We start from the raw sequence: 26,118 nt of genomic DNA, 5'->3' as shown, positions 1-26,118 counted from the left end.
CAGCTGTATACAAGGTACATATTATTATATAATGGCATATCAAACACCCAAGTCCAAAAAGAAATACGAGCCGAAATCACATAATGCCGAAAACGAGCATTCGAATACTCAGTCATCCTGATATAAGGGCACAACGACATCCCCTACCATCACCGTCCTGCGATCTGGTAGTTCCGAGTCAAAGCCCTCTAGTTCTTCTGGAGAAAGTGCGGAATATCTGCCAAATTTGACCTTCCCATCGATGTTTCGCGTCTTAGCAAGCGTTGAAAACGGCTCAGCGCGTCGGACGCCGGTGAACTGATCTATACAAATCATTTGACATCGCTCACATGCATCAAGAGCATCGAAGCGAAGTTGATCTGGTCCAATTCGAAGAGATGACCACCGGTCTTCCGCATATGGTTGTTCCACATCCCCACGGCGAGCAAGTCGTTCAGCAACGACAATGTTACCCCGGAAGACGTCCGCGGCAACAGTCTTATTGTTGCCATTCTTGGCGTTTGATTTGATGATCTCATTCAGTCGGTTGACAGATGAACGTGAGACAATTAGAATTGGCGACTCGTTGGATAACGTGATTAGTCTCTGACCACCCTCAAGTACCGGAGGAGGGAAGTCAGGTGGGAATGAGCCTGGCATGATGAGCTTGCGGAAACGGTTCTTCCACGTATTAGGCGTCCGTTGCATCTGTGAATAGCGGTTGGTGGTCTTTGTAGGGAATCTTGCGAGAGTACAGGGCACGCCCAGGAAGTCTGAGAAGAATGCCGAGACCACCGGGGATGTGTAGGCATGGAGAGAAACTCGGTCGCCGCAGACTGTTGTGGGTTTTTTGGTCGAGCTCGGACAGAAGGATGTGGAGATGAGACTTGTGTCCTCCCAGCCAAGTGAAATCTCAAGGCTGACTTGATCTGATGCCGCGACTGCACCACAAGTAATACGGAGAACTCCTCTTTCAATATCAATCGAGGGTCGTAGAAGACACATGCGAGGGTATCTACTATCATTAGTTTACAAATTCGGATGTTTTTGCTTGGATACGCATACCTTTTCTGACTCAGGGCTGCACCAGTCCCTTGATGAATCAAACACCATTCTCTATCCCAAGCTAGGCCCTCTTTCTTCACTTCCCAACGTTTCCCCTCGGGTATCTTGAAAGCACCGCAACTCTTGATTGGGAATACTGCTAAGCTTTCAACATAAAAATGAGGAGCAACGACCCCATCGTCTTCTGCCAGAGGATCCAGGGCGACTATGGGTGGAATCTTCTCCACGTAAAACTCCTCTATGAAGTTGATCAAGGAGTCTATATCCTTCATATTTGTCGTGGCACCGATACTGACACGCAAAATTCCTGTTGGTCGCCCTCCAAGAACATCATGGTTATCACCACAACGTAATCCCGCAGAGTAATGCCGGCGAAGCTCCGGTCCAGTCCACCCAAGTGACGAGGCAGTTCCCCCTGGATTACAAACGGATCCAGTGCGTATCTGCAGATCTTGCACCGTAGCCAGTTTTTCCACCTCGGTTTTAGGAACCCATTCACCGCGACTATTGCAAAGATTGAATGCAATAATCGGACCTTGGGTATGTGGGTTGCCATATGCAGAGGTGTGCGATTGGTAAATTTGACAGACTTTTCTCTCATTGAAATGTACCAATGAAGAAAGCCTATCATAGACTTGTTTTGCGAGGAACCCGGTATGTGCCGAAATGTTCGCCATCGAACCGAATAAGCGTTCGTGCGTATCTAAGGCTGTGTCCAGAGCTATGATATTATGAAACGGGAGGGTACCATCCTCTAGCCGCTCATGGATAGAGGTTTCTTTTTTCGCATGCCATTGCACGCCAGTGGCCAGGACCATGTCGACGGTGCCGCCGCCAAAATACTTCCGTCGCTCAAAGACCCGCGCAGCACTTTTGCGGACAATCAAAGCACCCAAATCGGGAAACCCAAAGATTTTGTAAAAGCTGAGGACAATGAAGTCTGGGGCAGATGAGGACGGACCCAGATCAAGTGGAGCGGTTGATACCAGCGACGCAGCGTCAAGCAAGGTGTATACATTCCCTCCGCTTTCATTTGCTGCGGCTCGGACTTGCTCGCACCATCGAATAGGTAGGCGCCGGCCGTTCATATTGGATTGGGCTGGGTAGGCAAGCAGTCTGGGCGCCTTGGACTGGTTACTAGCCAGCTTTGAAATCTCAGCCTCCATCTCGTCATCATTTTGGAAACACTGGTAGCCCATTTCGGCCAACTCTCGTACCCCAATGAGACTGGTATGAGCATCGATGTGGTAGCCATACCAAAATCCTCGATGGTCAGAGTCCCGGAGTGAGTCCGCAACTAGCTTGATGCCAGCAGTTGCGTTTGCCACAAAGACAAGGTCGAACTCATCCGGGTCCGCATTAAAGAATCGCAATATGCGGACTCGGACGTCTTCTGTTCTTTGTGTAGAAAGCTGCGACGACAAAGACATCGAATGAGGGTTTCCAAAAAGATTAGATGTAAGATCACGCGAGAAAGACTCGATCATGGACTTGGCATAGGGTGTTGTCCCAGCATAATCTAGGTATGTTGTTCCTAGTAGAACAGTGGTCAGCATGAATAGAGTGATGGCAGACGGACACTTATACCATTTAGTAGAGGATACTCCTGGTCTCGAATGATGTCCACATCGGCAGAGTAACCTTGACTATACTTTGAATGGATAGACCCCTGAAAGGTTGATTCCACCATTGTTGAAGTTCAACTTTGGACAGACGCACTTCAACGTCTGTTGTACTTCGTACTTTGTTTGAAATCAAGGTGGCAAATTGTGAAAGAAGGGACTTCCTGTCTAGCAGTAGAATCAGCACAATCAGCACATAATGAATATCTGAAAGATCCAGAAATAGATCGCATAGTTGTGTAAATGTGTAATATCAAATGGATTTGAAGAAGGAGGTGGGGAGACCTTACCACATATAAGATAGCAGTAGCTATATTCTCATCGGAGGTTACCGATACCAACAAATCAACTAGCCTGGGTATGATCTCCAGTCCACTATAAAGGGATAGGCTATCGGAGGTTTAGAAAATAGGGACATTCCAAGAGTCAGGTATATGGCTTTTATAAGTTGTTTTCAAGTTTTCAGGGCGTGATGTGAAGTGACGAAGAATGCTCGAGATGAGATTCCCCTCGCATGTAGCCCGTGATATATTGGACGTGGCAATAGTTGCTTTGTCATAGCGCCTTATCGCGCCGGCCATTGTTGTCACTATACCACACGCACTATTCTACACTATATACACGATGATCTACAGCGACTCCACTAACTACATTGTGATGCTCATGCACTCTATGCATAATATCAGAGTCACTAGACCCTTTACAGTCACGGACATCCTCATCGGGGAGACATGTTTGAATCAGCCGACACGTTCATGAGTATGTACTATTGGAACTAATGATTAGACGCCCCCACATTATGATACACAATCACATTATTGATCGCTATAGACTTCCAACCAACCATTTGCCTATGCCTGTGAGAACTTATTTGATCATTATAACATATATCTCACAGGTCCCAATAGCGTCCTAGATGCACGATTTGCAACCCAACCTGCATAGGTGTCTAGGATCCTACTAAAGCTAAAGCACTACATTTAGTCTCATCACAATGCCAGCTTACCCACTCCAGTTTATTACTATTTATATACGAACAGTGTGCCTAATTCCACTGATGATACATTGGGCTGGAAACACGTAGCCATGGGTTGAGCGAATGACACTAAACAATCTATGTCAGTGCGTGTGAGTCAAGTGCTAACGCTGTACGGAGTAGACAATCAATCTTGTAATTGTGAAAGAAAAGCTAAAAGGGCTGTAACAGCGCCACTGTAGTATTCTAACTTGTTTCTAAGGCTGAACTGGGGCTGAACTGATCAGCACCATGGTGATCTTCGTAGGGTGCACTATAGTATACTATTATTGACTATTTGTTCTTAGGGTTCATCCCGTTCTGCTGCTCGTGCTCACAAGCTGAACATAACTATTCAGCTAGGAGTTTTCTTGTTGGTGTTGAGGATGATGAAAGATAACACGGGCCGGATTCATGTAAATGATTTTCTTGGGTACCATTGGGCGATGTGACCGTAGATTGTATTGTACAGATGGGGTTGATAGTATACTTCAAAGACAAAACTCCGTCCCAAGCTCCTGCTATGGCTGGTACAAGTATTTGTGCTGATCCGGTTCGCGTTGGAATCGACAGAGCATTGAAAAGCCAGAATGAACAAACTGGCCAAAATAAAGAAGGGAAAGAAGACGATGCGACGGTGGATGGCGGTGGGGCATCCCCATTACCGCTTGGGCCATTGTCTCCAGCCGCGGCCATGACCTCTCTGTTGCGCCGAGTCAGCATTGCTCTAACCACTTCAGGAAGGACCAATAGAGTACTAACCTGCTTCCACATCCTGACCATCTCCGGCATTGCCTCCATCGCCTTGCGACGGTCCTCGAGACGTGACTCCATGGTGCGCTCCCACTTGTGACCCTTGACCTTATGGCCAACACCAGTTCCCTTGACCTGCAAACCACGCTCTGCACGTCGTGTCTCCTTGAATTCAGGTGATTTGCGACTAGGAGGAAGAAGTGCCCCCACATTGTACTTAATGGCCAGCTTCATCAGATCGGCTTGCTGGCGCAGCCCATATTTCGGTGCTTCCCATTTGCCGAATCGCTTGTGTGGAAGAAATGGATTCCGGACATCGTTGCTGGTCACGAGGAGTGCTCGTGAAGGAGTCCAGCCATGCTTTTTCTCTCCTGGTGCACCCTTGGCATCACGATCTGGTGTGTAAGGGGATTCTACCTTCATTGGGACATAGCCCTCTCCGTTCGCAGGGGCAGGACGGCGGACAGCTGCGGAGTGGGTTTGTGGAGGATACCGAGCGAAGAAATTTACCAGGCGTTGAGGAAGGTTTTCCAACAATGTGCCCGTCTGCTTCGAAACCGACATAGTGGATCAAGATGGTTTGTGATCCTAGTGTGCACAGGTGGTTCCAGGTTGCTTGTGAATGTTCCGGTCAAAAAGTTGATACCGCCCGGGCTCACGCCAAGCTTGTCAGGCGACAAGGCATCAAGTAGTCTTTGCGCCTTATCCCGAAGGCGTCTACGGGTATTTCTGCCACATCGCCATGGACTATACCGCCCTCAAATCCCTGGACCAGGACGGGCCAAATATATTTCGCCTCAGGCATCAATCAGGACCGACCTGCTATCGCTTGTCAGTCTCTCAAGAATTTCTTCCTTTCGCAATCTTCATTGTTACCATCACTGCTATCTTATTAGTACCTGCAAGCTCATCCATATTGTCTTATTCCGAGGTATCAACTTCTCGCGCGCATCCTCAGCACTGGACGACCATGGCCGACTATCAGTACGGAGGCTCCGAAGAGGAGAATGCGGAGATTAGAAATCTCGAGACCCAACTGGTACGTGTTCCATGCGGCATTTGGCGAACGTGTTCCTTGTCGACTGACGTGTCTATCTTTTACAGCTTGATGATCCTGACAACTTCGAAACTTGGGAAAAACTGATTCGCGCCGCGGAGGCCCTCGAGGGTGGAATAACTCGCAATTCCAGCCCCCAGGCCATCACAACCGTTCGCGCAGCCTACGACCGGTTCCTTGCCAAGTTCCCTTTGCTCTTTGGATACTGGAAGAAGTATGCCGACCAAGAGTTCTCTCTCACCGGCACTGAGGCCGCTGAGATGGTATGCATACACCCTCCCTGGGCGCCAGCCTCTTCTTTTCCATGGCTTTGTACTAATCCTGTCGCCCTAGGTTTATGAACGAGGCATTGCTAGTATCTCGCCCTCTGTTGATCTCTGGACGAACTACTGTTCGTTCAAGGCGGAAACTTCGCACGACCCCGATATAATTCGAGAGTAAGTGAGAGTAGAGATGGTCTTCTTCCCTTTCCCTATAACCGTTACCGACGCAGCTCGCGAAAGTTCTCGTGATGCCGGTCACATATTTTTTTCTGGATATCTGAATATCCAGTCGGTCTCATTGTCGATGGGTGAGAAACCACTCGCTGCTTTGCTTCTTTGATCTAAGTGGAGTTTACTTCTCACCCATAGCTCACCCAGGCTGCATATCTCCTCTGATTGACCAAATTACGACCTTGCATTGAATGGCAATGAATAGTCTCGTTCGATGGCCCTTTACGGAGCACAGGATGCCCACCTATCCCTTAGCTTCATCTACCGCACTCATTTGATTACTTGGGTTTTCAAACGGACAGAGTTCACTGCTCATGTTTCCCCTGTCTCCTATCACCTCTATCACTCCTATCACTCCTATCCCACCCATCAGGCACATGTGTCCACATCATGCTAACCTAATACCAACTAGGCTTTTCGAACGAGGTGCGAGCAGTGTCGGTCTTGATTTCCTGTCCCATCCCTTCTGGGATAAGTACATTGAGTTCGAGGAACGGCTTGAGGCCCATGATAAGATTTTCGCAATTCTTGCACGTGTCATTCATATTCCCATGCACCAATATTCTCGCTACTTTGAGCGGTACCGTCAGATCGCGCAGAGCAGCCCTTTGTCTGAGCGCGCTTCGGCAGAGACCATCGCCGCTTTCCGCGCTGAGATCGAAGCTGCTGGCCCCTGTACTGAAGAAGAGATGACGAAAGCTCTCACAGCGCGCGTGAACAATTACCACCTGGAGGTTTTCGCGCACACTCAGGCTGAGACGACCAGGCGCTGGACTTTCGAATCGGAAATTAAGCGTCCCTATTTCCATGTCACCGAGCTCGATCAAGCTCAGCTGACGAACTGGAAGAAGTATCTTGACTTTGAGGAAGGCGAGGGTTTGTTCTCCCGAACTCAATTCCTGTATGAGCGGTGCCTGGTCACTTGTGCCTATTACGACGAGTTCTGGTTCCGATACGCTCGCTGGATGGCTGCTCAGCCTGACAAGGAGGAAGAGGTTCGAATCATATATCAGCGTGCCGCGTATCTCTACGTCCCAATTGCCAATCCCACGATTCGACTCCACTATGCCTACTTCGAAGAGGTGTCAGACCGCGTGGACGTGGCGAAAGATATCCACAACGCTATTCTTATGTATCTCCCCAGCCATGTTGAGACGATTGTCTCACTCGCAAATCTTTGTCGTCGCCACGGAGGTCTTGAGGCGGCCATTGAAGTCTACAAGACACAATTAGATTCGCCAGAGTGTGAAATGGCCACAAAGGCTGCTCTCGTTGCCGAATGGGCCCGGCTTTTGTGGAAGATCAAGGGCAGTCCTGACGAGGCGCGCAATGTTTTCCACGAGAATCAGCAATACTACCTCGACAGCCGACCCTTTTGGGGAAGCTATCTCGTCTTCGAGATTGAGCAACCCACCAGCGCGGCTACCGAGTCGGTTCAGTATGAACGTATCAAGCAGGTCATTGCTGACATCCGGTCCAAGAGCGTTCTGCAAGTCGACTCTGTCAAGGAACTTGTGCAAATTTACATGAATTACCTTCTCGAAAGAGGCACCAAGGATGCCGCGAAGGAATACCTGGCCCTGGATCGAGAAATCTACGGTCCTTCATCCGTGGCTTCTGTTCGGACTGGTGGGAATGTGGCGGTGCACCCCACCCCTGGAGAGGGACAGTTTGCTTCAATTCCTCAGATGCAGCCCACACCGGATGCCGCGGCTGCACAGGCGTATGCCTACTACCAACAGACAGCAGCGAACGGCGGTGCCGCTTGAAACCCAACAGTCATATGCACGTCCATCAAGCCAATGACTGCAACTATGGATACGTTTCTTCACGAATGGGTGCGTTTATGGAAGTTCTGCTGGTGCCTTTTCTTTCGGTGTTTTATCTTCGTTTCTTACTCTGGCATATTGACCTGGGTGGGTGAGTTCTTTTTTCATGTAGTATCATCCCGTTGCCCGTGCTAGGCAACCTTCCCTCCCTCCTGTTCTCTAGCGATATTGCCCCCGCTTAAAGACAGCTTCTTCTCACTTTCGTCAGATACACTGGTGTCTTGTCCCTTCTTGGGGCTTGACATAAGATTTGCCGATCTGAGGTTTGGATCCTTCGGGACCAATTGTATTCTAAGGTGGCTTGTTTTCCAATGAAATTCATTCAAATCGTTTTAAATTGATTCGTCTGCGATTGTGTTAGCCTTGTTAGACTTACGCACAGCAACTAGATCGTTCCAGTATATTGTGGTTGAGCATGTATAATCCTTTCTAATAATGTAGCCATTGAAGAAGGAAATGCACGATGGGCAGCCTGGTTATGCAGGCAAGACGAGAACGACACAACAATACCAACCATCCAGGACGGTCAGCTAGCAAGCATAAGGATCACATAGACCACACCATAGTATACAATCTCCTAGTGCACAAACATCTCGCAACTTGCTTCTCATTTCTGGGGTGATGATCTGACTAGGCTCTCTCTCTACAACTCTACTTGACAACTGGGCTCCTGCTTTTCTCTGCACTGCACCATGTACTCCGTACTCCGTAGAGTCATATTTCATTAGTATTTGCATTCCAAGGCCCCAGGCCCGCTTTTCTTCTGCCAGTAGAAAATGTCATATACTATGACGCGCATCGCACGCGTGCCCTACTCGGGGTATATAGGCTGGCGGCGTAGAAAGAATATAGCCGTCTTACCTACTCTATCGGAGTCTAGGTATATATAGTAGATATGCACGTGATCGTGCGCACGTGACTACGCGTCTAGCTCTTATCGTATTCCATAGAAATTCCGTCTCTAGTTTCCTTAGCCATCACTTCTCTCGCATATTCAAATCATGACCAACGGCGCCGAGGGATTCCCTCCGCTCCCTCCCTCAGTGGAGCGCCTGCCCAGCCCGCCTCCGCCTCCTCCAGAAGACTTAACCGCTCCTCCACCGCCGCCAGACAGTATCGCCCCTCCACCTCCTCCCGATGATGTGCCACCCCCGCCTCCAGTTGAGACCCAGAAGAAGCAAAAGCTAGGATGGGGCGCAAAGAAACCGGCTGTCACCCCACTGAGTGTGGAGGACTTGATACGCAAGAAGAAAGAAGCAGATGCGGCAACGGCAAAGGTAAGCCTGTCCTCTTCCGGTGATGATACATGAAGCAAGATTCCGTGCTTTTACTCACATTTACATCTTTCTATAGCCTAAATTCATGTCTAAAGCTCAACGAGAGAAAATCGCTCTGGAGAAACGGGCTCAAGAGGTTGAGGCAGAACGGCAAGCCAAGGCTCGCACCAACGGCGCTGATCGCAACGGTCTCACATCTGCACCATCGTCTGTGAGGCGCCAAGAGCCTCGCAATGTGCGGGAGGAACCAGTGGCCCGTCATGTACCCACCGGGCCGCGAGCGATGCGCGACGAACATCCAACTGGACCTGGTGGTATACGAAAAGGAGGCCGACAGCACAATCAACACAATCGCGACCAGGATATGCTGCCACCCCCATCTAAGACTAAAGGCGAAAAGCGCCTGACGGAAGAAGACGAAGCGGCAGCACTAGCTACATTGACCAAGCACCGATACATGGGAGCCGACCAGACATCTAACTTCTCGGCAAAGAAGAAGCGCAAGCGTACTGCAGACCGAAAGTTCAACTTTGAATGGAATACCGAGGAAGACACAAGCGGAGACTATAACCCCCTATACCAGCGCCGACAGGAAGCCAACTTCTTTGGCCGGGGGCGTTTGGCGGGCTTTGGTGACGATGTCGCCGATGAGGTTGCGCGCAAATACGCAGATGCACTAGTGAGCCGCGATCACGAAGCCGGTAGCGCGCGAGCCAAACAAATGCTGGAGATGGAACGCCGGCGACGCGAGGATAGTACCCGCACGCAGATTGACAAGCATTGGAGTGAGAAGCGCTTGGACCTCATGCGTGAGCGAGACTGGCGTATTTTCAAGGAGGATTTCAACATTGCCACCAAAGGCGGCAGCGTGCCCAATCCCATGCGTTCATGGGAAGAGAGTCCATTGCCAAAGCGCTTGTTGGAGCTTATTGACCGTGTCGGATATAAGGACCCAACAGCCATTCAGCGCGCGGCAATCCCCATCGCCATGCAATCGCGTGACCTGATTGGTGTGGCCGTGACAGGTTCCGGTAAAACCGCTGCATTCCTCCTCCCACTTTTAGTCTACATCTCGGCGCTGCCGCGTCTTGACGAGAATGAGTGGCGCAAAAACGACGGTCCATACGCTATTGTTCTAGCACCCACACGTGAATTGGCGCAGCAGATCGAGATCGAAGCCAAGAAGTTTACACAACCCCTTGGTTTCAACGTGGTCAGTATTGTCGGTGGTCACTCGCTTGAAGAGCAAGCATTCAGCCTGCGCGATGGCGCCGAAATTATCATTGCTACTCCTGGTCGTCTAGTTGACTGTATCGAGCGTCGCATGCTAGTCCTCAGTCAGTGCTGCTACGTGATTATGGATGAAGCAGATCGTATGATCGATCTTGGGTTCGAAGAGCCTGTCAACAAGATCCTGGATGCCCTCCCCGTCACGAACGAAAAGCCTGATACAGAGGAAGCTGAGAATTCAGCCGCAATGAGCCAACACCAGTACCGCCAGACCATGATGTACACAGCCACTATGCCTGCCGCAGTCGAGCGCATTGCTCGCAAGTACCTCCGCCGACCAGCCATTATCACCATCGGTGGCGTTGGTGAAGCCGTCGACACAGTTGAGCAGCGTGTGGAGATGATCTCCGGCGAAGACAAACGCAAGAAGCGCCTCGGCGAAATCCTCTCATCAGGCGAGTTCCGTCCACCGATTATCGTGTTCGTCAACATCAAGCGAAACTGTGACGCTATCGCTCGCGAAATCAAACAATGGGGTTTCTCATCGGTTACTCTACACGGTTCCAAAACCCAAGACCAGCGTGAAGCCGCGCTCGCCTCCGTGCGCAACGGCTCAACAGACGTTCTCGTCGCAACTGACCTCGCAGGAAGAGGTATCGATGTGCCGGATGTGTCACTGGTCGTTAACTTCAACATGGCGACTTCGATCGAAAGCTACACTCATCGTGTTGGTCGTACTGGTCGTGCTGGAAAGAGTGGTGTTGCTATCACCTTCCTGGGCAGCGAGGATAGCGATGTCATGTATGTTACACCCTTTCCCTCCATTTTACGTCTGGTCGCGGTCTTGATTTACTAATGCTTATGCAGGTACGATCTCAAACAAATGCTGATCAAATCACCCATATCGCGTGTCCCTGAGGAACTGCGCAAGCACGAAGCGGCGCAGTCCAAGCCCTCACGCGGTCCTGGCGGGAAGAAGATCGAGGACAGTTCTGGGTTCGGAGGAAAGGGAGGGTGGGCGTAGGCCTCTCTGCCATTTCTCTCTTCTTTCTGTATTATTCTCCATCGATACCACCCTTTTTTTTCCCCCCGCTGTGGGGTATTTTGTTGGCACTAACTAACTAGTGGCGCCGGTTGCTAATAACTATCATGTAGTTAGTCATTCCAATCAAGGCTTACCTAGCTAGCCCTAGTCCATACAAGCACTTACTCTACAAGAAATTAAATAATTGAGTGGAGTATGATTTTAGCTCAAAGAAGCACATCCCGCGTGCTTTCCGTAGGTGACAACGTAGAGATAATGTGCAGTCGAAGGCAAGTTCGAGCTGCTAACCCTGGAAGACAAAGAATCCCCGTGTATCCAAAATATCTATGAACATTGTTCAGCTCTTCTTTCTAGACTTACAGCTTGCTCTGGAGATAGCTGTTGCTGCTCAGCCACTGCTCAACATCGTCGCGGTCACGCTTGAGCCAGTTGATCTTGGCGCGGATAGAGTCGAGGCTCTGCTCAACAGCGCGGTCGAAGCCCTGCAAGAAAAATTCATATTAGTAAATATTACAAGGATGTAAGACCCAGGTGAAACCTTGGTGAAGTCACTTACCTTAGTGTCCTTAGAGGCGAAGAACTGCTCAACGTCCTTCAACTGCGCCTCGGTGCAGAAACTGGCAGTGGTCAGCTGGACAACAGTGCCCAGCATGCCGAGACCGGGAGGAAGACGCTTGTAGATCTCATCCCAGTTAGACTTGAGCCAGTTCCAGCGGCTATCGACACCAGCCGGATGGCTGCGGAGACCACCAAGAGGCATATAAATATCCTGGCTCTTGACCTCTTCGCTCATGGCAAGGCCAAGAGTGCGTTGGATAAGCTCGGGGTCTTCGGAGGCACCTAGGCAGCGCAGGGCGGTGACCTTCTCGTCCGAAGTCTGGGCATGGCGAGACCGATCTAGAACCACTTCGTACTCCTTGAGACCGCCGTGCTTCAGCGCAATGGTGAAAACACTACCACGGATGTTGGGGTGGATGGCGGAGAGGTCGCCAGCAGCGAAGCGGGTGAACATGTCCAAGGCGGCCTTGACCACAGTCGGGTCCTCGGCCATACCGGCAGAGCCGAACATGAGCGCCTTGAACTGTTGCAAAATGTGATCGTCGTTCTCGGGGAACTCCCAGCCGATTTCGTGGGCCTTGGGGGCAACCAGCGAGCGCTGGAAGGCCTTGAGGGCGTCCTTTGTCTTATCGTCCTCGAATAGCCAAGCAGCACGCAGGGTGCCGATACGGGTCAAGATCTCGTTCCAAACGACAAACTCAGACTCAGTATCGAGGCCCTGGAGCAAGGAAAGCATACCAGAGGTACGCTGGAAACCAGAAGCTGCCAGGGCACCCGAGTCGGCAATCATGCCGGCACGGTCCTCGACACTCAGACGGCCGTCACGAGCAGCCTGGCCGAGCTTCTTAAGACGCTCGGGGCTGTATGATGTGCGGAAGATGGCAGAGTGGTCAGCGTTGAGCTTGAAGAAGTCCAGGTCAGGAACGGGGAAGTCACGCTCGCGCTCAGTCAGCATAGTGTCTTCATCAATACCCTTATCCGTACGCAGACCGAGCATGACAGGGAAGAGGGTCTGATCTTCCTCTGGACGAACGTCACCGGTACGCAGGAAACGGTTTTGCTTCACGTGAATAGAAGAAGTTTCCTTGTTTTCTGTAACACTGAGGACAGGGAAGCCAACATTCTTGGTCCAGATATCCATGACCGACTGTACGGGCTTTCCGCTAGCATCAGCAAGAGCAGACCACAGATCACCGGTCTCCGTGTTACCGTAGGCGTGCTTCCTGATGTAGTTGCGGACACCCTGGAGGAAGACATCTTCGCCCAGGTACTTGGAGATCATGCGCAGGACAGCGGAACCCTTAGAGTAGGAGATAGCATCGAATATCTGGTTGATCTCATCGGCACGCTTGACAGGCACCTCAATGGGGTGGCTGCTGCGCAACGAGTCAAGCGAAAGAGCACTTTGCAAGTTGTCGATAACGTAAGTCTGCCAAACCTTCCACTCCGGGTAGAAGGCGTTGCAAGAGTACCATGACATCCAGGTAGCGAAACCCTCGTTGAGCCACAGTCCATCCCAGAAGTCCATGGTGACCAAGTTTCCAAACCACTGGTGGGCCAACTCGTGCTGGACGGTCTCAGCGATGCGCTCCTTTCGAGAGGCGCCACTGTTCTTCTCGTCCAGCAATACATCAACAATACGGTATGTGATCAGACCCCAGTTCTCCATGGCTCCCGCGCTGAAATCAGGCACGGCGACCATATCCATCTTTGGCAGAGGGAAATCGCTGTCAAATGCCTTCTCGTAGAAGGCTAGAGTCTTGGCAGCCAGCTCTAACGAGAAACGGCCGTGCTCAATATCCTGGTCGGGGGTGGCGTAAACGCGGATGGGGACGCGGAAGTTCTTTGTCTCAATGTGGTTGAGCTTTCCGACAATGAAAGCAACGAGATAGGTAGACATGAGGGGCGAAGTGGTGAATTTCACAGCCTTCTTCGCACCACCCTGGACCTCGGTCTCAGTATCAACATCCATATTGCTCAAACAGGTCAAGCTCTTATCTGCGATCAAGGTCACAGTGAACTTGGCTTTGAGGGCAGGCTCATCGAAACAAGGGAAGGCCCGACGGGCATCCGTGGGCTCCATCTGAGATGATGCAATGTACTTAGTCTCGCCATTCTCCTTGTATGATGATCGGTAGAATCCGGCCATGTTATCATTGAGAATACCAGTGAAGGTGAGCTTCAACTGGGCATCCGACCCCGCAGCGAAAGCCTGGCCGAACTTGATGGTTGCGGTCTGGTCATCCTCGTTGAAGGAAATTTCGGGCTTGGAGTCTACGACTGAGCCCTTGGATGAGACAATTGCGCTATGAATTTCGATCTGGTTGGAATTGAGGGTGATGAAATCGGTGTCTTCGGTCACATCGAGGCTAGATGTAGATGTTAGTAACATATAGAACTATGCACCACAGTATGCACTATACATAAATGACGTACTCGATAGTGACTGTTCCCTCGTATGTGAACTTCTCAAAGTCGGGCTCTAGTGTTAAATCATAATGCTGGGGCTTGACGTTTGTAGGTAGGACCTCACGGCCGCCCTTGACGTTGGTTGACCCGGAGGTGTCGCGGCGTGAGCTACACATTCTGCGGTAGGAACAGTATCGTTTGGCGGTCTGTGATAGCGGTGAAGGAGAGCGGCGTTGGGTGATTGATCTAGGAACTGAAGCTTGAGGAGAACGAGCGGAAACAAAGAGGGGGAGGGGAGATCTGGCGGAAAGAAGCGGTGGCTTTGCTTGCTGCAGCAGCACACGCGTGGAGAAGCGGCGCATCAGCTCCACGAACCCGAATATCGGGAGAAAAAGGAAAGAAAGAGAAGAGTAAAGGGTATTAGTATTAAATATTTAAATAGAACCAAATGTGAGATCAATTGAACCACGGACTTGAGACCAACCGTCACCAAAAAGAAAGAAAAACATGAGATCAGAGTCCGGCAGATGCGAAGGCGGTCAATGCCAGTGGATCTTGTGCCTTTTGTTCTTTTTTTTTTCTTCTTCTTCCTTTCTTTTCTTCATCACGCAAATTCACCCAGTGGATGTCTAATTTCTATATGACAGACAACTGATTGGAAATGGCTTTTATGCTGTTACCTTGCAAGACAATATACCAGCAAGTTTGAGGGGCTCATGACAGTTTCAATTGATTCTCTTGGGTGGGCTACCATAGAAGACTGGAACATACAGCACCGCGGTTCATTGTTCTGATGTCACAGCATGACAGAGCAATTGGTAATGAGGTGTTGTGAAGAAAGAATGGTTCTATTCTGCGATTACCTATTATTAGTAACGTCTGGTGAAAAGTCACCATGACAAAATATATCTCCCAAGCACATAAATCCGAAATCAAGCAACCCAATTTTTATCTCACACCCAGTATCCCTAAGAGCGCACTGCCTCTGCCTGTGGTAGTCGCGTGAAAACACTTCGAGACCATCCATCCGCATCCACGACGGACTCCTTGACAAGCACATACTTACCGATCCGAGGCAACAACACCGCCCAGACAACGTAGTAGATTGCTCCTGCTGCGAAAAGAGCAAGGGCTACCACACAGTGCAGGTAGTAAGGTAGCTGTTCATACACATTTTGGCCATCGCTTGGGGGCACATATGGCGCAATCGCGAGATACAGGTTCGACAGCATGAAGAAGATGGTGACTGGTAGCGTGGCATGAATACCGGGCTTCCAGTTCGGGTAATTCTTCTCTTTGGTGAGGTAGATATGAACGAGACCAGCGGCCACGAAGAAGTTGACAATGGAAAGGGGGTAAGAGATGAGACTGGGAGAATTAGTCAGTATTGATATTGCAGGTGTCTTCAGAAATCACATACTTGAGGAGGAAGTTGTATGCGTCACCGGGAGGGGGGCGAGCATGATAATGACCGAGACGATATAGTGTTCCAGCAAGCCAGCGGCTGGTGAGTGGAAAGGCCAGTTGCTGGCCCAGATCTTGGAAAAGGGCAAAACACCTTCACGGCCGAGCTCTTGGACAACTGTTACCGAAATCGTATTAGTATACCGTCCAAACGTGAAACTGAGAATACATACTTCGCCCTTGTGAGAATATGACGGACAAAACATTGCCAAAGGCAGAGAGAGCCACCAAGACCGACATGGCCCTTTCGGCCTGTTTGCCGAACATGTTCCTGAAGAACACAGCGGCTACAATGCTGCCAGACCCGAGCATTTCTTCTTTCGATACAGCGGCGAAATAGGCGATGTTGACAAACATATACAAAATGCCAACAGATATGATAGCAACGGGGGCTGCAATCTTCAAAGTGCGGGTTGGGTTCTTTGTCTCGCTCAAGGCCTGTAAATGCAATTAGCAATGTGATCAATAGACGCAACTCATATGTTCATGTCCTTACATAGTTGGCATTCGAGTAGCCAATAAAGGACCAGATAACGTTGTACAACGACATGACAATGCCATATCCACTTCCCTTGGTGCCTTCAAAGGCATTTTTGAAGTTATGGGGCGTCTCAGCCTTTGTATGGCCACCAAGTGCCGCCCAACCAGAAACAATGATGAACACGACGACAATCAACTTGATAACACCAAGCGCATTCTGAAGCCGAATACCCCATTTCAGGGCAACGGAATGTATAAGGAAGGCGGCAGTGAGGCAGGCCATGCCAACTCCACGCTGGTTCCATCGTCCAACCTCAACTTCTGCTGCGTTGAGGATATATTGACCGAAAACAACGCTGTTACTTGCAGCCCATCCGAGTAATACTGCATAGGCGGCGAACATGGCAGTGGCCAGGAACTTGGGCTTGGTATAAACGTATTCGAGGTAGTTCTTCTCGCCTCCATTTCTATACAGCCAGATTAATCACTCAAGTCTTCCCTCTGATACTTTCGTTCAATAACATACCTTGGAATTGCAGTACCCCATTCTAGGTATACTGCCGTCCCTGCTAGAGCAATTACAGTGCCGATAACCCACATGAACAATGAGAGACCAACACTGCCAGTCAATGCAAGGATAGTGCTTGGTGTGGCAAAGATACCCGTACCAATAACCCGGTTAAAGATCAAGAGGGCAGCACTGAATACTCCAATGTGGCGACGGCTGTCGGGGGTTGCCTCGAAGACATTTCCTTCATCTGAACGCAGAACGATTAGAGGTGTCACGCAGCCATCACTCGATATAGAGAAGAACATACACAATCCCGAAATACCATCCGCTCGCCGGAGGCCATCATCTCCGGCCGACTTTGTAGCAAATACTGGCGACTTATCAGAAGCCTCAACAACAGGGTCAACCCGTTCAGCCATTATTAGGTTATGCAGATCAAGTCACTACCCACACAGTGGAATCGATCGACGAGTATTTGTATTCAGCTGAGCTTCCAAGAGGCAAATTGAGGACGGCTAGCAACGGTGCAAAAATGAGGTGCTAGTACTAAATGTGATGCCATAGGTCCTTGCGGCTGGGCATCGCCTTTTACTACCCTGGAAATCAAGTTGGAAGACCCGTACGGAGTATCACCAGATGGAGGCAAAAGTCCCAGCAGAGTTTGTGGGTTTCACCCGTATAATCCGGCCCACATGGAAGAGTTCCAGAAGCCTTGGGCAAGGCTACGGGCTACGGGCTGCATCGCACCATTGCCTGGCGATGCCGACGTTACATTGCACGAAAATTGGCAAACCAATTAGACATGCATTTGTCTTGGAAAGGGATAGCAGCGCATGATTCATGTCGTCTGTCTTAACCATCATGGCGCAATGAAAGAAAAAGCAAAGAAAAGCCTCGGAGACCGGTGGTGCGGTGACCAGGGTGAGTGGGCTGCTGAGGATCCATATATTTTGGGGACGGGCCGTGGTAAAACTACGGTAAACATGGTCCTTCTGACGGTTATTCTGTTGGTTATTTCAAAAATGCAAGATATTGGAAATGCATAGTACATGGAAGTCGTGTCAGTGATTTCGGCAATGGTTTAGGCTCAAACATGTGTCAGGGAGATGATATAAATATCTTTCAGGGAATATACTGTGCCTAGAAAAAGCCAAGAGGCAAAGGCCCAAGATGTGAAATGAAAAGGAAGAAATTCTGAGACTTATGACACATAGTCAAGCACGCCATCGTTAGGGTTACTTGCGTTTGTAAATATCTGCCAACCTTAGCCAAGCCTGTAGAGCACATACCTAACTATCTCGTGCTCCATATCCTATAACAGCTTCAAGTTATTTACGTAGTATAGAGACAAAAAATGTAATGAGTTTCCTCAATTTCTATGTACAATACATCTGGCAGTATCTGCACCAAATCCAATATTGGAGCACACCAACGCCATGACCTTGTGCGTTCCCAGCCCAAAAAAAACTCAGTGCCAATCTGTATACCGTGGGTCCCCGGGTCAAACGCCAATCCGAAAACGAGGACAAGAAAGGTAAAGAAAAAGTAAAAGGAAGAGAAAAGTAATAAGGCATGACATGACATAAATAACATGAACAAGAACTCCCCTGGTTTCGTGCTGTGGGATATATGGCAAGAGGTGAACTGGAAAAATAGATCGAAGAATATGAACGAAGAAATTAGTCTTCGTAGAAACGTAAGTGGCAGATAAATGGCAAAAAGAGGAACATGGCCCTGGAGTTAGCCAGAGGTTACCTTATATAAAAGGGTGGGTGAAAAATAGGGTCAATTGTTAGCGTCGTGAGTTAACCTTATGCACATAAGGCTATAATCATGACGCTACTGAATTGAACAATATCGTAATAATCCCAATAGATTTGGTGGATATTCGGGGGAGAACAAAGTGCTCATCTAGGCGGTGTCACCCCCGTGGCATATGCAACAGGAGAAATGGTGGATGTAGGTGTCTTGCCCCCCGTTGGAGTCGGCGCCGAGGATCGCTTGGATAGAACAGCTAACTTCTTCCGGACAGATGCGAGGCGGCCACGCATACTGGATACGACTAGATTAAGGTGTGAGTTTTGGATATGTCTGCCAGATGGATTTGAATAAGACTCACGTTTGACAACAACCTGCCGATCCTCCACCTGCAGCTCGTCCAGAATTATCTTGTCACCAGGTTGCGAACCGCTTTGCCGTTCGTTGCTACCCGGCATGGATCGCGTTCCGTCACTCTCAAGCACAGCTTCGAGCATGCGAATCGCAGTAACATATGTGATCTCACAGTTGGCAAGATCTTCGCCAGTCAATTCATTGATGGCAGCCGCCCGGCTCATCTCAAGCGCGCGATCATACATTAGCCTCTCCGCTGTGACGCCGGGGCTCACTACTACATCGGCGGTTGAGCTTGAGCCGGCGGTGGAGCCAATGGAATGGTTATCCGGATGGCTAGGATGATCTGGTGGTAATCGCCGTTGCCCCTCGATGAGTTTTAGGCGCACAAATTCGGCTTTTTCGATAACCTCATTGAACCGACTACGCACCCATTGCACAACGTAGTTGATCCGGGTACCGGCAGCTGCGCTCATGCTGTCTTTGGCGGGGAACTCCCCATAGGCCTCTTCTCTGTTCTTGCGCGACCACCAGGCCCCAGCAATGTCCATTGACTTTGCAAGCAAAGACAAAGCCTTGACATATAGTACCAAAGCTTCCTCGGACAATGTAACAATAGCATCGACTGTCAGGCCATCATCGGAATCGGCAGAGTCTGGTTCAATGTTTGTGTCCATAGGTCTCGCAGATGGATCAGTCGGTGCCGAAGGTGCTAGCGGGACAAGCTGCTTATATTTGACCTCGGCAAATCCGAAGACAACGTCACTACGCGTGGCACATTCCTCGATTTCCTGGACTGCCTTGCAATCTTCATCTACGGTTGCATTGGGTTTGGAGCCGTCTCCGGTGATCAAAAGACTGGCATGTGTAGGAGGATAGGCGGGGAAAGGGTTATAGGCTAGAGGCGGAGATCGCCCACCTTTGGTGAGGGGAGGAGAGAAGCCCATTTTGAACAGACGACCGCTGGCCATGTTGAGTGCTTTCGAGATTGCCGAGGTCGCCGACGTAGGGCTTTGCCCGTAACGTCGCTCGTAGGAATGCTGGCGCTGATGTATGGAATCTGCTCGCGAACGACCCGAAACAACCTGCATGGCTTTAGCCGCATTGGCATGCGGGGAAGATGGCGACACTGTAGGTAGACCCTGCGTTGTTGCCCGACGGCCGGCGGCGCCAGTTTGTCCTGGTCGAGAAAGCCCGCCTCGAAGGCGTGGGCTATGAGCCAGTTCATCTGCAAAGGCATTGACTTCCACAGCCCGCTTTTCGACAACAACATAGTCTCTCTCAAATGCCACTTCTTGTGCAGCGCGATCTCGTGCCTCCTGGGCACGGACTGTTGAGTCACTAGCTTTGGAAGAGTCAGTGTAAGTGTTCCGGTTTCTCTGCCGATCAACGGCCGCAGTAGTTGCGTTGCGTTCGGTAAGCTCCTGGCGTCCCGGGGCAGTGGCAAGGCTGACAGGTCCAGGCCGTTGGGCTGGTGCAGCTCTCAATTGTTGCTCCCTAGAAATACCCGGAGCAGGCCGGTCAGCGCTTCCCACACGACGCATGTGCGTAGCGGTCGGCGGCGTTCCTGATCTTAGGCGTGTTGCAACAGGTCTTTGACCGGGAGGATATGCAAGTTTGTCCTCAGGCCCAGTATTATAAGGAGATTCTTCAGTCTTTGTGGCAAGCTGCCTCGGCCGTGGCGATTGTGGTGGTTCTGGAAGGTCATCCGCTACCAAGCCAGGAATCGGATCATTTATCACATTGTTGCTGAAGAACTCAGGGAAGTTCAATCGCTCCACTGGGTTCCGTTTCAGCAGACCTCGAATTAACTTTTTGATGTCATCTGAGGCGGGGTTATCTTCAGGAAAGCGGATTCGGTCTTCTCCTTTCTCAATCTTTCGCAGCAACTCAACGTGATTTGTGGCCCGGAACGGGGGTCGGCCCACCACCATTTCGTAGAGCACAGTACCTACCGACCACAAGTCGGCCTTGGCATCATACTTCTCGTAACGAAGAATCTCGGGTGCCATGTACAGTGGAGATCCACAAAGAGTCTCTGCGAGTGAAGTGGCTGGTAGAGATCGAGCGAAGCCGAAATCTGCGATTTTGAGCATGGGGAGGGACTCAAGCCCCGTCATAGGCTCGTAAGAGTCATCGCTGCCTTTATAAGGAATTACCTGAGCAGTCCCAGTCCGATACGACGAAGGTGAGGGACACAACAAGAGATTCTGTGGCTTGATATCTCGATGAATGAGATTTCGGTCACGAAGGAATTTCAGTGCGCTTGAAAGCTGTTTGAGGAAGTGCCTAGTAACCACCTCATTGAGCGAGGCGCCGGGTGCATTTGGATATTTTGCAATCATATCCCGAGTGTATTTATGTGATCCAAGAGTATCTCGGCGCTTGATGAACAGCGAGAGATCCCCCAGTGCACAGTATTCCATGACCAAGTGAATGTGAGATGTTGATTCATGGCAGTCGATCAGGGCCACGATATGTGGGTGCTGTAGGCCCTTGAGGATATCGATCTCGGACGAAAGGTTTTCTTTGAGCTTCTTATTAAGCTTCGACAAGTTCACGGACTTGATTGCTACAAAGGTTCTCGTTTGCTGTGATGGGAACCGGTTAGCATCCATCACTTGACATATTAGAAGACAAGGCACGACTCACTGTATGGATACCTTGATAGACCGTCGCGAAACTACCTCGCCCGATCTCATCGAGCCGTGTATAGCGACCGATCGACATCTCTGAACGGGGGGTTCGCGCGATCTCCTCGAATGTTGGGACGCCATGACGGCGGTGGGCACGCCAATGCCTGTTCTGTCTCTGGTAGACTAACGCTGGGGGAAATCAAGATCGAGTTACACCCCAGCAACCACAACTACCTCAGCAGCAGCAATAGGAACGATCGACTCGAGAGGCCCATCAGGGGAGCTATGGAAAGGATGACGATGCCTCCGGGAAGCCTGGAAGGACGAGGAACCGCCGGGAGAATGGGTTTGGGAAGGTACTGCAACTGAGTGCCGTGGAACGAGACCGGTGAACTCGGGTAGATTATAAGAAATGATGTCGATGTAGACGATGTACTCCAAGGAAGCAAACACAAGTTGATCCAAAACACTTAAAGCGGTGAGAGGTGAAATGCAGAATAGCCAAAAGGGCGGGAGGTTAGGAGATTTGAGTATAATATGGAGAGAACCAAAGATCTCAGGGGGCAAAATGACAAGTCCTAATGAAAGAGCAAGATGATGTGATGGTGGAAACGGGAAGAGAGCCCCAAGACCCAGGGATACTCCACGATTGGGGGGTGTGACCCAACGATAACGAGTGACAAGCGGCGATGATCGCGTAAGGCGGTCAGAGGGGTGGAGATGATCTGGATTGCCCGATAAGATGGAAAGGTACGGGGCAGTCTGGGGGGAATGAGAGAAGAGAGACAAGCGATAGAGGAAATGAAGACGGTGTCCAAATTATAGGAAATATCAAGAACAACCCTCTTTAAAGCGCCAGGGACGGCAAAAAAGAACCTTGGGAGTCCAAATCGCAGTGATCTAGGTCATGTGCTTATCGATTAGATAAGGCCGAGATCGGCAAGGCAGATCACGGATACCGGAATTATACCGGAGACTAGGGGGTGAAGAAATACATATACGTATGCGTTCTGTGGGGTTAGGCTCTATATATAGTGTCTAGACTCTAGCAAGGCTCCTCTATAAACGGAGGATGTCTTCTGCAATCTTCGTATCTTCCTGTACTCCATAAATACTGCCAAATTGAAAGGTAGGTGATCGATCACAAAACACGATGGAACTGTATGGTGACGGAAGCTTATCTGCAGCCTATGACTCCCAGTCATGGCGCAGCGGTTGGTTAAATTCAGAGAAAGGGGGGAAGCTAAGGCAAGGCAGATATGCAATGACGCGCCGCTAGTATAGGCACCCAAACATGGTCTCCAGTTGCGTAGTCGAGATCAATCTATACATCCTCGGGCTATGGACCCCACCATACTATACAAAATGCCGTAGGGATATGATAGGCAAATAATCACACGCAAACCTCCGAGCAAAAAGGAAATGAAAAAAAAGGTCAGGAAATAAGAAGCAAACATGTCGCGCATTTATACACATCAACGTGGCACATCAGACGCCAAGACCCCGCACCAACAGCCATAACACCACTGGGACCACGACATTGTCATTACAACCGGTAAGGATTGCTTCGGTGGCGCTCGTTCCGGCTGCCGCCAGAACCGCCTTGGGCAAAGTCCAGGCCCAGAAGTGAGCGGAGAAAGCTGTCACTGCAGCTGATTCGAGCCCAGACACGGGCCAGCCACCGAGCACCAACCAGGCACGAACCGCGATCAGCCCACAGGTGACAGCTACAACGAAAGCAATGCTGCCTTCAAGTGATTTGCCGCCTCCCCAGAACCATTTCAGTCGGCCGTACCGTCGGCCAATGAGGGATGCAGCCGCGTCGCCCATGCCAACACAGATAACTCCGCTGGCCATGCTTACATCCCGTGACGGTACCTCCCAACCGGCCCAGGGGCCCAGGCCAGTCCGAGGGAGATCGGAAAGCGACAGCCAAAGGGGTATTGAGCATCCAATTAGCAAGAAGATATGCGAGATGATGACCGGGCCACGGTGATCACGCCCGTCAACATACGGGGCCAGAAAGTAGGTAAGCGGTCGCGAAATTGGAGGCAGTTGAGATGCGCGGAACAGGTCAAGTAGAAGGAATATGGAGAGGACCAAGGCTAGCGCCATGGCGCAGAAGGCTGGATCCACAAATATCGCGGGAAGGAACATAACCACCATCATGCCGTGGAAAATCTTGCGGCGCGTATCAACCTCGGCAACAGAGCTGAGCTTAACCACAATAGCCAGGCCTGTCAGTAGTACCAACACGCAGTATCCACTGAGTAGTAGACGGGTCACGGCAGCCCCAAAAGTAGCCTGGCGAATATGTTCGACCGACCCAAGGAAGCAGGAGGCACTCAGATTATCTGCATCAGGGCGGGGTGGCAGTTCGATCCAGTATTCAAGGTTCAACATAAGCACCCAAAAGCGAATTTTCGAGAAGTTTCCCAGCAGGTAGCCGATAGCCCAACCGAACGGATCCTGGCCTTGTAGTGCGTGCTCTGCTACGTATTTTCGAATAGGCCCAAGAATGATAATAAGGGACAGAACATACACGTAAAATGCGTACAACCATTTGCGGACCTGCGCCTGGGCTGAAGTGAGCGAGAGGAAGGAGGCCAGGCCAGGACCCATCATTTTCTTGCGTCTACCACCGGGGGTGGTGTGGACACGTTCCTCTCGAACGACTTCGTCGAATGTAGATATGGTATGGCGTCTTCGATGCACAATACGAGCGTGCTTCTCGAAAATCGCTTCCGTCGTGACCTGGTCGACTGCAGATGTCGGCTCTGCCGACGGGTGGAAAGAGCGATTATCTTGCATGGTCTTCGTCTTGCGCGGCCTTGAAAACATGAAGCCATTAGGGCCATCGCTGTCCGACGTAGCATCGTCCGATGGAACGAGCGCTGTTCTACTCAACTTCTCACAAATTCGATGGTCCATCATGTTCAAGAATTTGCGGGGAGATTGCGCGCCATGTGGGGCGCGGCGGAATTTCCAGCTGGGAATTCTAGCCAAAGAAACCTCCCAACGCAGTATATGTCGACAAGAAGCAAACAAACACATGCCTCCTAGCCATAACAAGGCTTTGAGTATCTCCATCTGGGGAGAGGCCGCAAACAAGTACAAGTTGATCAAAGCAGTTGTCAAAAGCTGCAGCTCAGCGGGAAGAATGCTGGTCGTCAACAAAAAGTCTAAAGTGGGTATCAACGCTTGATGCAAAGGGAAAAGAAGTATTAGAGACTCGGCGTCGAGCCCGCGAAGCGTCAATGGTTTGGGTACAGTATTGTCCAAGGAGAAATGCTCGGAAACGAGAATGGGAATCATAGAGACCATCCAATGGAGGTTATCGAATCCATTCGCCCGATTCTGGAACGGTATAATAGGGGTTGGTAGAGAGGACAGGCTGAGGATGATATTAGGCATGATAAGTGGCGGGAGATGGTTGGACAGCGATAACGAGACGAAGATGGGGATAAGAATCGGATAGAGAAGGGGGGCCGGATCGAAGCTCGCGGGTATTGAGAAGTATGTCCGTTTCGTGGACCAGATGCGCCAAATGCGCCAGCTTCGGCCCTGTGATGCACGAACAGCGAGCGGATAGCTGGCATAGAGACCCAAGACCACGAGGGCATGAGCAGCAAGCTCTGTATATCAATTAGCGCGCCCCAGATTTTTGGTAGCAATATCAGTTTCCCCATACCCTTTCTCCATTCCCAAGCTAAGGAGCGCGCCCGGTCTTGGTACAAGACCACGCCACCCACAGACAACAAAAGTGAAGCCTCCAACAACCGCCGGAGAACCTCCACCCGTCTCTGGCGCCTGAACCTCAGTCTCTCCTCAAAGGCCTCTTCCTCAAGTTCTTCCTCCGAGCTCCGCCGCGACGTCCGCAAAATAGGCCGCACAAATGACGGCCACGGTTGCAGACTTGGCAGCCAGTAATCGACCTCAGTGAGACCCACTCCACCAGATCGTAGGCCTTTTCGAGGACGGAGGGGCGGGGCAGGTAATCCCCTTAGAATACCGGTGCTTTCATCGTCTGCCTCTGTGCCACTGTCGCTGGTTGTTCGTGAGGACCTGGAGTAGGAGGAGAGCGGGTGGAGACGGTCGCCGTCTGAGGGAGTGCATGATCCGAGGCGTCGACTTCTGTGGTATGGATGGGGGGAGCGATTAAATAATCGGAGGTCTTCGGCGAACGCTTCGGGGTCCAGAGGTGTACTGGTGCGAAACGTCGCTTCTTGTTCTTCTTTCCACGGCGAACTCATGGCGCCATGCTTATGTCGATGAGTACGTCATGCCGCGGTGGGATAATGATGTACAATGTATGGGGAGGATAGTATAACGTCCAGAAAAAGAGCAGGGTAACTAACAATTTAGTCCCGTCAAGTTCGATGGCGGAGATATTGAGAACGTGGCGGAGGCAGAATGACACTGTTATCTTTTCCTGAATGCGGAAAGGATTTTGCCTTATCACATGCGAGCGGACAGTGCGTACATCGATCATCGGTGGAGTAGAGCATCGACGTTTTAACGATCTTTTGACCCCTAAATATTATTTCATCTGATCTTTGGTTAAATCGAGTGGCTTTATTCG

At 50.5% G+C, this 26,118-nt stretch overlaps 8 protein-coding genes across 8 annotated transcripts; 2 read left to right on the top strand and 6 right to left on the bottom strand.

The window, feature by feature from the left end:
• Window positions 1–108: 108 nt before the first annotated feature.
• On the bottom strand, window positions 109–2,734 carry hxB (putative molybdenum cofactor sulfurase protein (HxB); the record flags this gene model as incomplete). Its single annotated transcript, XM_057181986.1, has 3 exons — window positions 109–994; window positions 1,045–2,578; window positions 2,632–2,734. The coding sequence occupies 3 exons, from the start codon at window positions 2,732–2,734 to the stop codon at window positions 109–111; spliced, it is 2,523 nt and encodes an 840-aa protein (XP_057047336.1).
• A 1,608-nt stretch (window positions 2,735–4,342) lies between these two features.
• N7518_001057 (mitochondrial 54S ribosomal protein mL59) lies at window positions 4,343–4,998 on the bottom strand (the record flags this gene model as incomplete). Its single annotated transcript, XM_057181985.1, has 2 exons — window positions 4,343–4,384; window positions 4,444–4,998. The coding sequence occupies 2 exons, from the start codon at window positions 4,996–4,998 to the stop codon at window positions 4,343–4,345; spliced, it is 597 nt and encodes a 198-aa protein (XP_057047335.1).
• A 406-nt stretch (window positions 4,999–5,404) lies between these two features.
• On the top strand, window positions 5,405–7,754 carry N7518_001056 (putative mRNA splicing protein (Prp39); the record flags this gene model as incomplete). The annotated part of the gene is made up of 4 exons (XM_057181984.1): window positions 5,405–5,473; window positions 5,539–5,754; window positions 5,825–5,928; window positions 6,398–7,754. The coding sequence occupies 4 exons, from the start codon at window positions 5,405–5,407 to the stop codon at window positions 7,752–7,754; spliced, it is 1,746 nt and encodes a 581-aa protein (XP_057047334.1).
• A 1,061-nt stretch (window positions 7,755–8,815) lies between these two features.
• prp28 (mRNA splicing protein PRP28) lies at window positions 8,816–11,345 on the top strand (the record flags this gene model as incomplete). The annotated part of the gene is made up of 3 exons (XM_057181983.1): window positions 8,816–9,091; window positions 9,168–11,122; window positions 11,189–11,345. The coding sequence occupies 3 exons, from the start codon at window positions 8,816–8,818 to the stop codon at window positions 11,343–11,345; spliced, it is 2,388 nt and encodes a 795-aa protein (XP_057047333.1).
• A 377-nt stretch (window positions 11,346–11,722) lies between these two features.
• Window positions 11,723–14,695, bottom strand: N7518_001054 (M1 family metallopeptidase; the record flags this gene model as incomplete). The annotated part of the gene is made up of 3 exons (XM_057181982.1): window positions 11,723–11,848; window positions 11,923–14,293; window positions 14,361–14,695. 3 exons carry the CDS (start codon window positions 14,693–14,695, stop codon window positions 11,723–11,725), a joined length of 2,832 nt encoding a protein of 943 aa, XP_057047332.1.
• A 606-nt stretch (window positions 14,696–15,301) lies between these two features.
• N7518_001053 (high affinity methionine permease) lies at window positions 15,302–17,207 on the bottom strand (the record flags this gene model as incomplete). The annotated part of the gene is made up of 6 exons (XM_057181981.1): window positions 15,302–15,701; window positions 15,750–15,915; window positions 15,971–16,235; window positions 16,294–16,744; window positions 16,804–17,035; window positions 17,096–17,207. 6 exons carry the CDS (start codon window positions 17,205–17,207, stop codon window positions 15,302–15,304), a joined length of 1,626 nt encoding a protein of 541 aa, XP_057047331.1.
• A 1,488-nt stretch (window positions 17,208–18,695) lies between these two features.
• On the bottom strand, window positions 18,696–21,630 carry atg1 (serine/threonine protein kinase ATG1; the record flags this gene model as incomplete). The annotated part of the gene is made up of 3 exons (XM_057181980.1): window positions 18,696–18,850; window positions 18,908–21,491; window positions 21,553–21,630. 3 exons carry the CDS (start codon window positions 21,628–21,630, stop codon window positions 18,696–18,698), a joined length of 2,817 nt encoding a protein of 938 aa, XP_057047330.1.
• A 1,394-nt stretch (window positions 21,631–23,024) lies between these two features.
• N7518_001051 (putative phosphatidate cytidylyltransferase) lies at window positions 23,025–25,789 on the bottom strand (the record flags this gene model as incomplete). The annotated part of the gene is made up of 2 exons (XM_057181979.1): window positions 23,025–25,171; window positions 25,228–25,789. The coding sequence occupies 2 exons, from the start codon at window positions 25,787–25,789 to the stop codon at window positions 23,025–23,027; spliced, it is 2,709 nt and encodes a 902-aa protein (XP_057047329.1).
• Between the last annotated feature and the right edge of the window lie 329 nt (window positions 25,790–26,118).

The sequence above is a fragment of the Penicillium psychrosexuale genome (genome assembly GCF_028828465.1).
Source record: "Penicillium psychrosexuale strain IBT 29551 chromosome Unknown utg000001l, whole genome shotgun sequence".
Taxonomy (NCBI): Eukaryota; Fungi; Ascomycota; class Eurotiomycetes; order Eurotiales; family Aspergillaceae; genus Penicillium; species Penicillium psychrosexuale.
The sequence above is the reverse complement of the archived record's forward strand: the minus strand, read 5'-3'. Positions and strand labels throughout refer to the sequence as shown.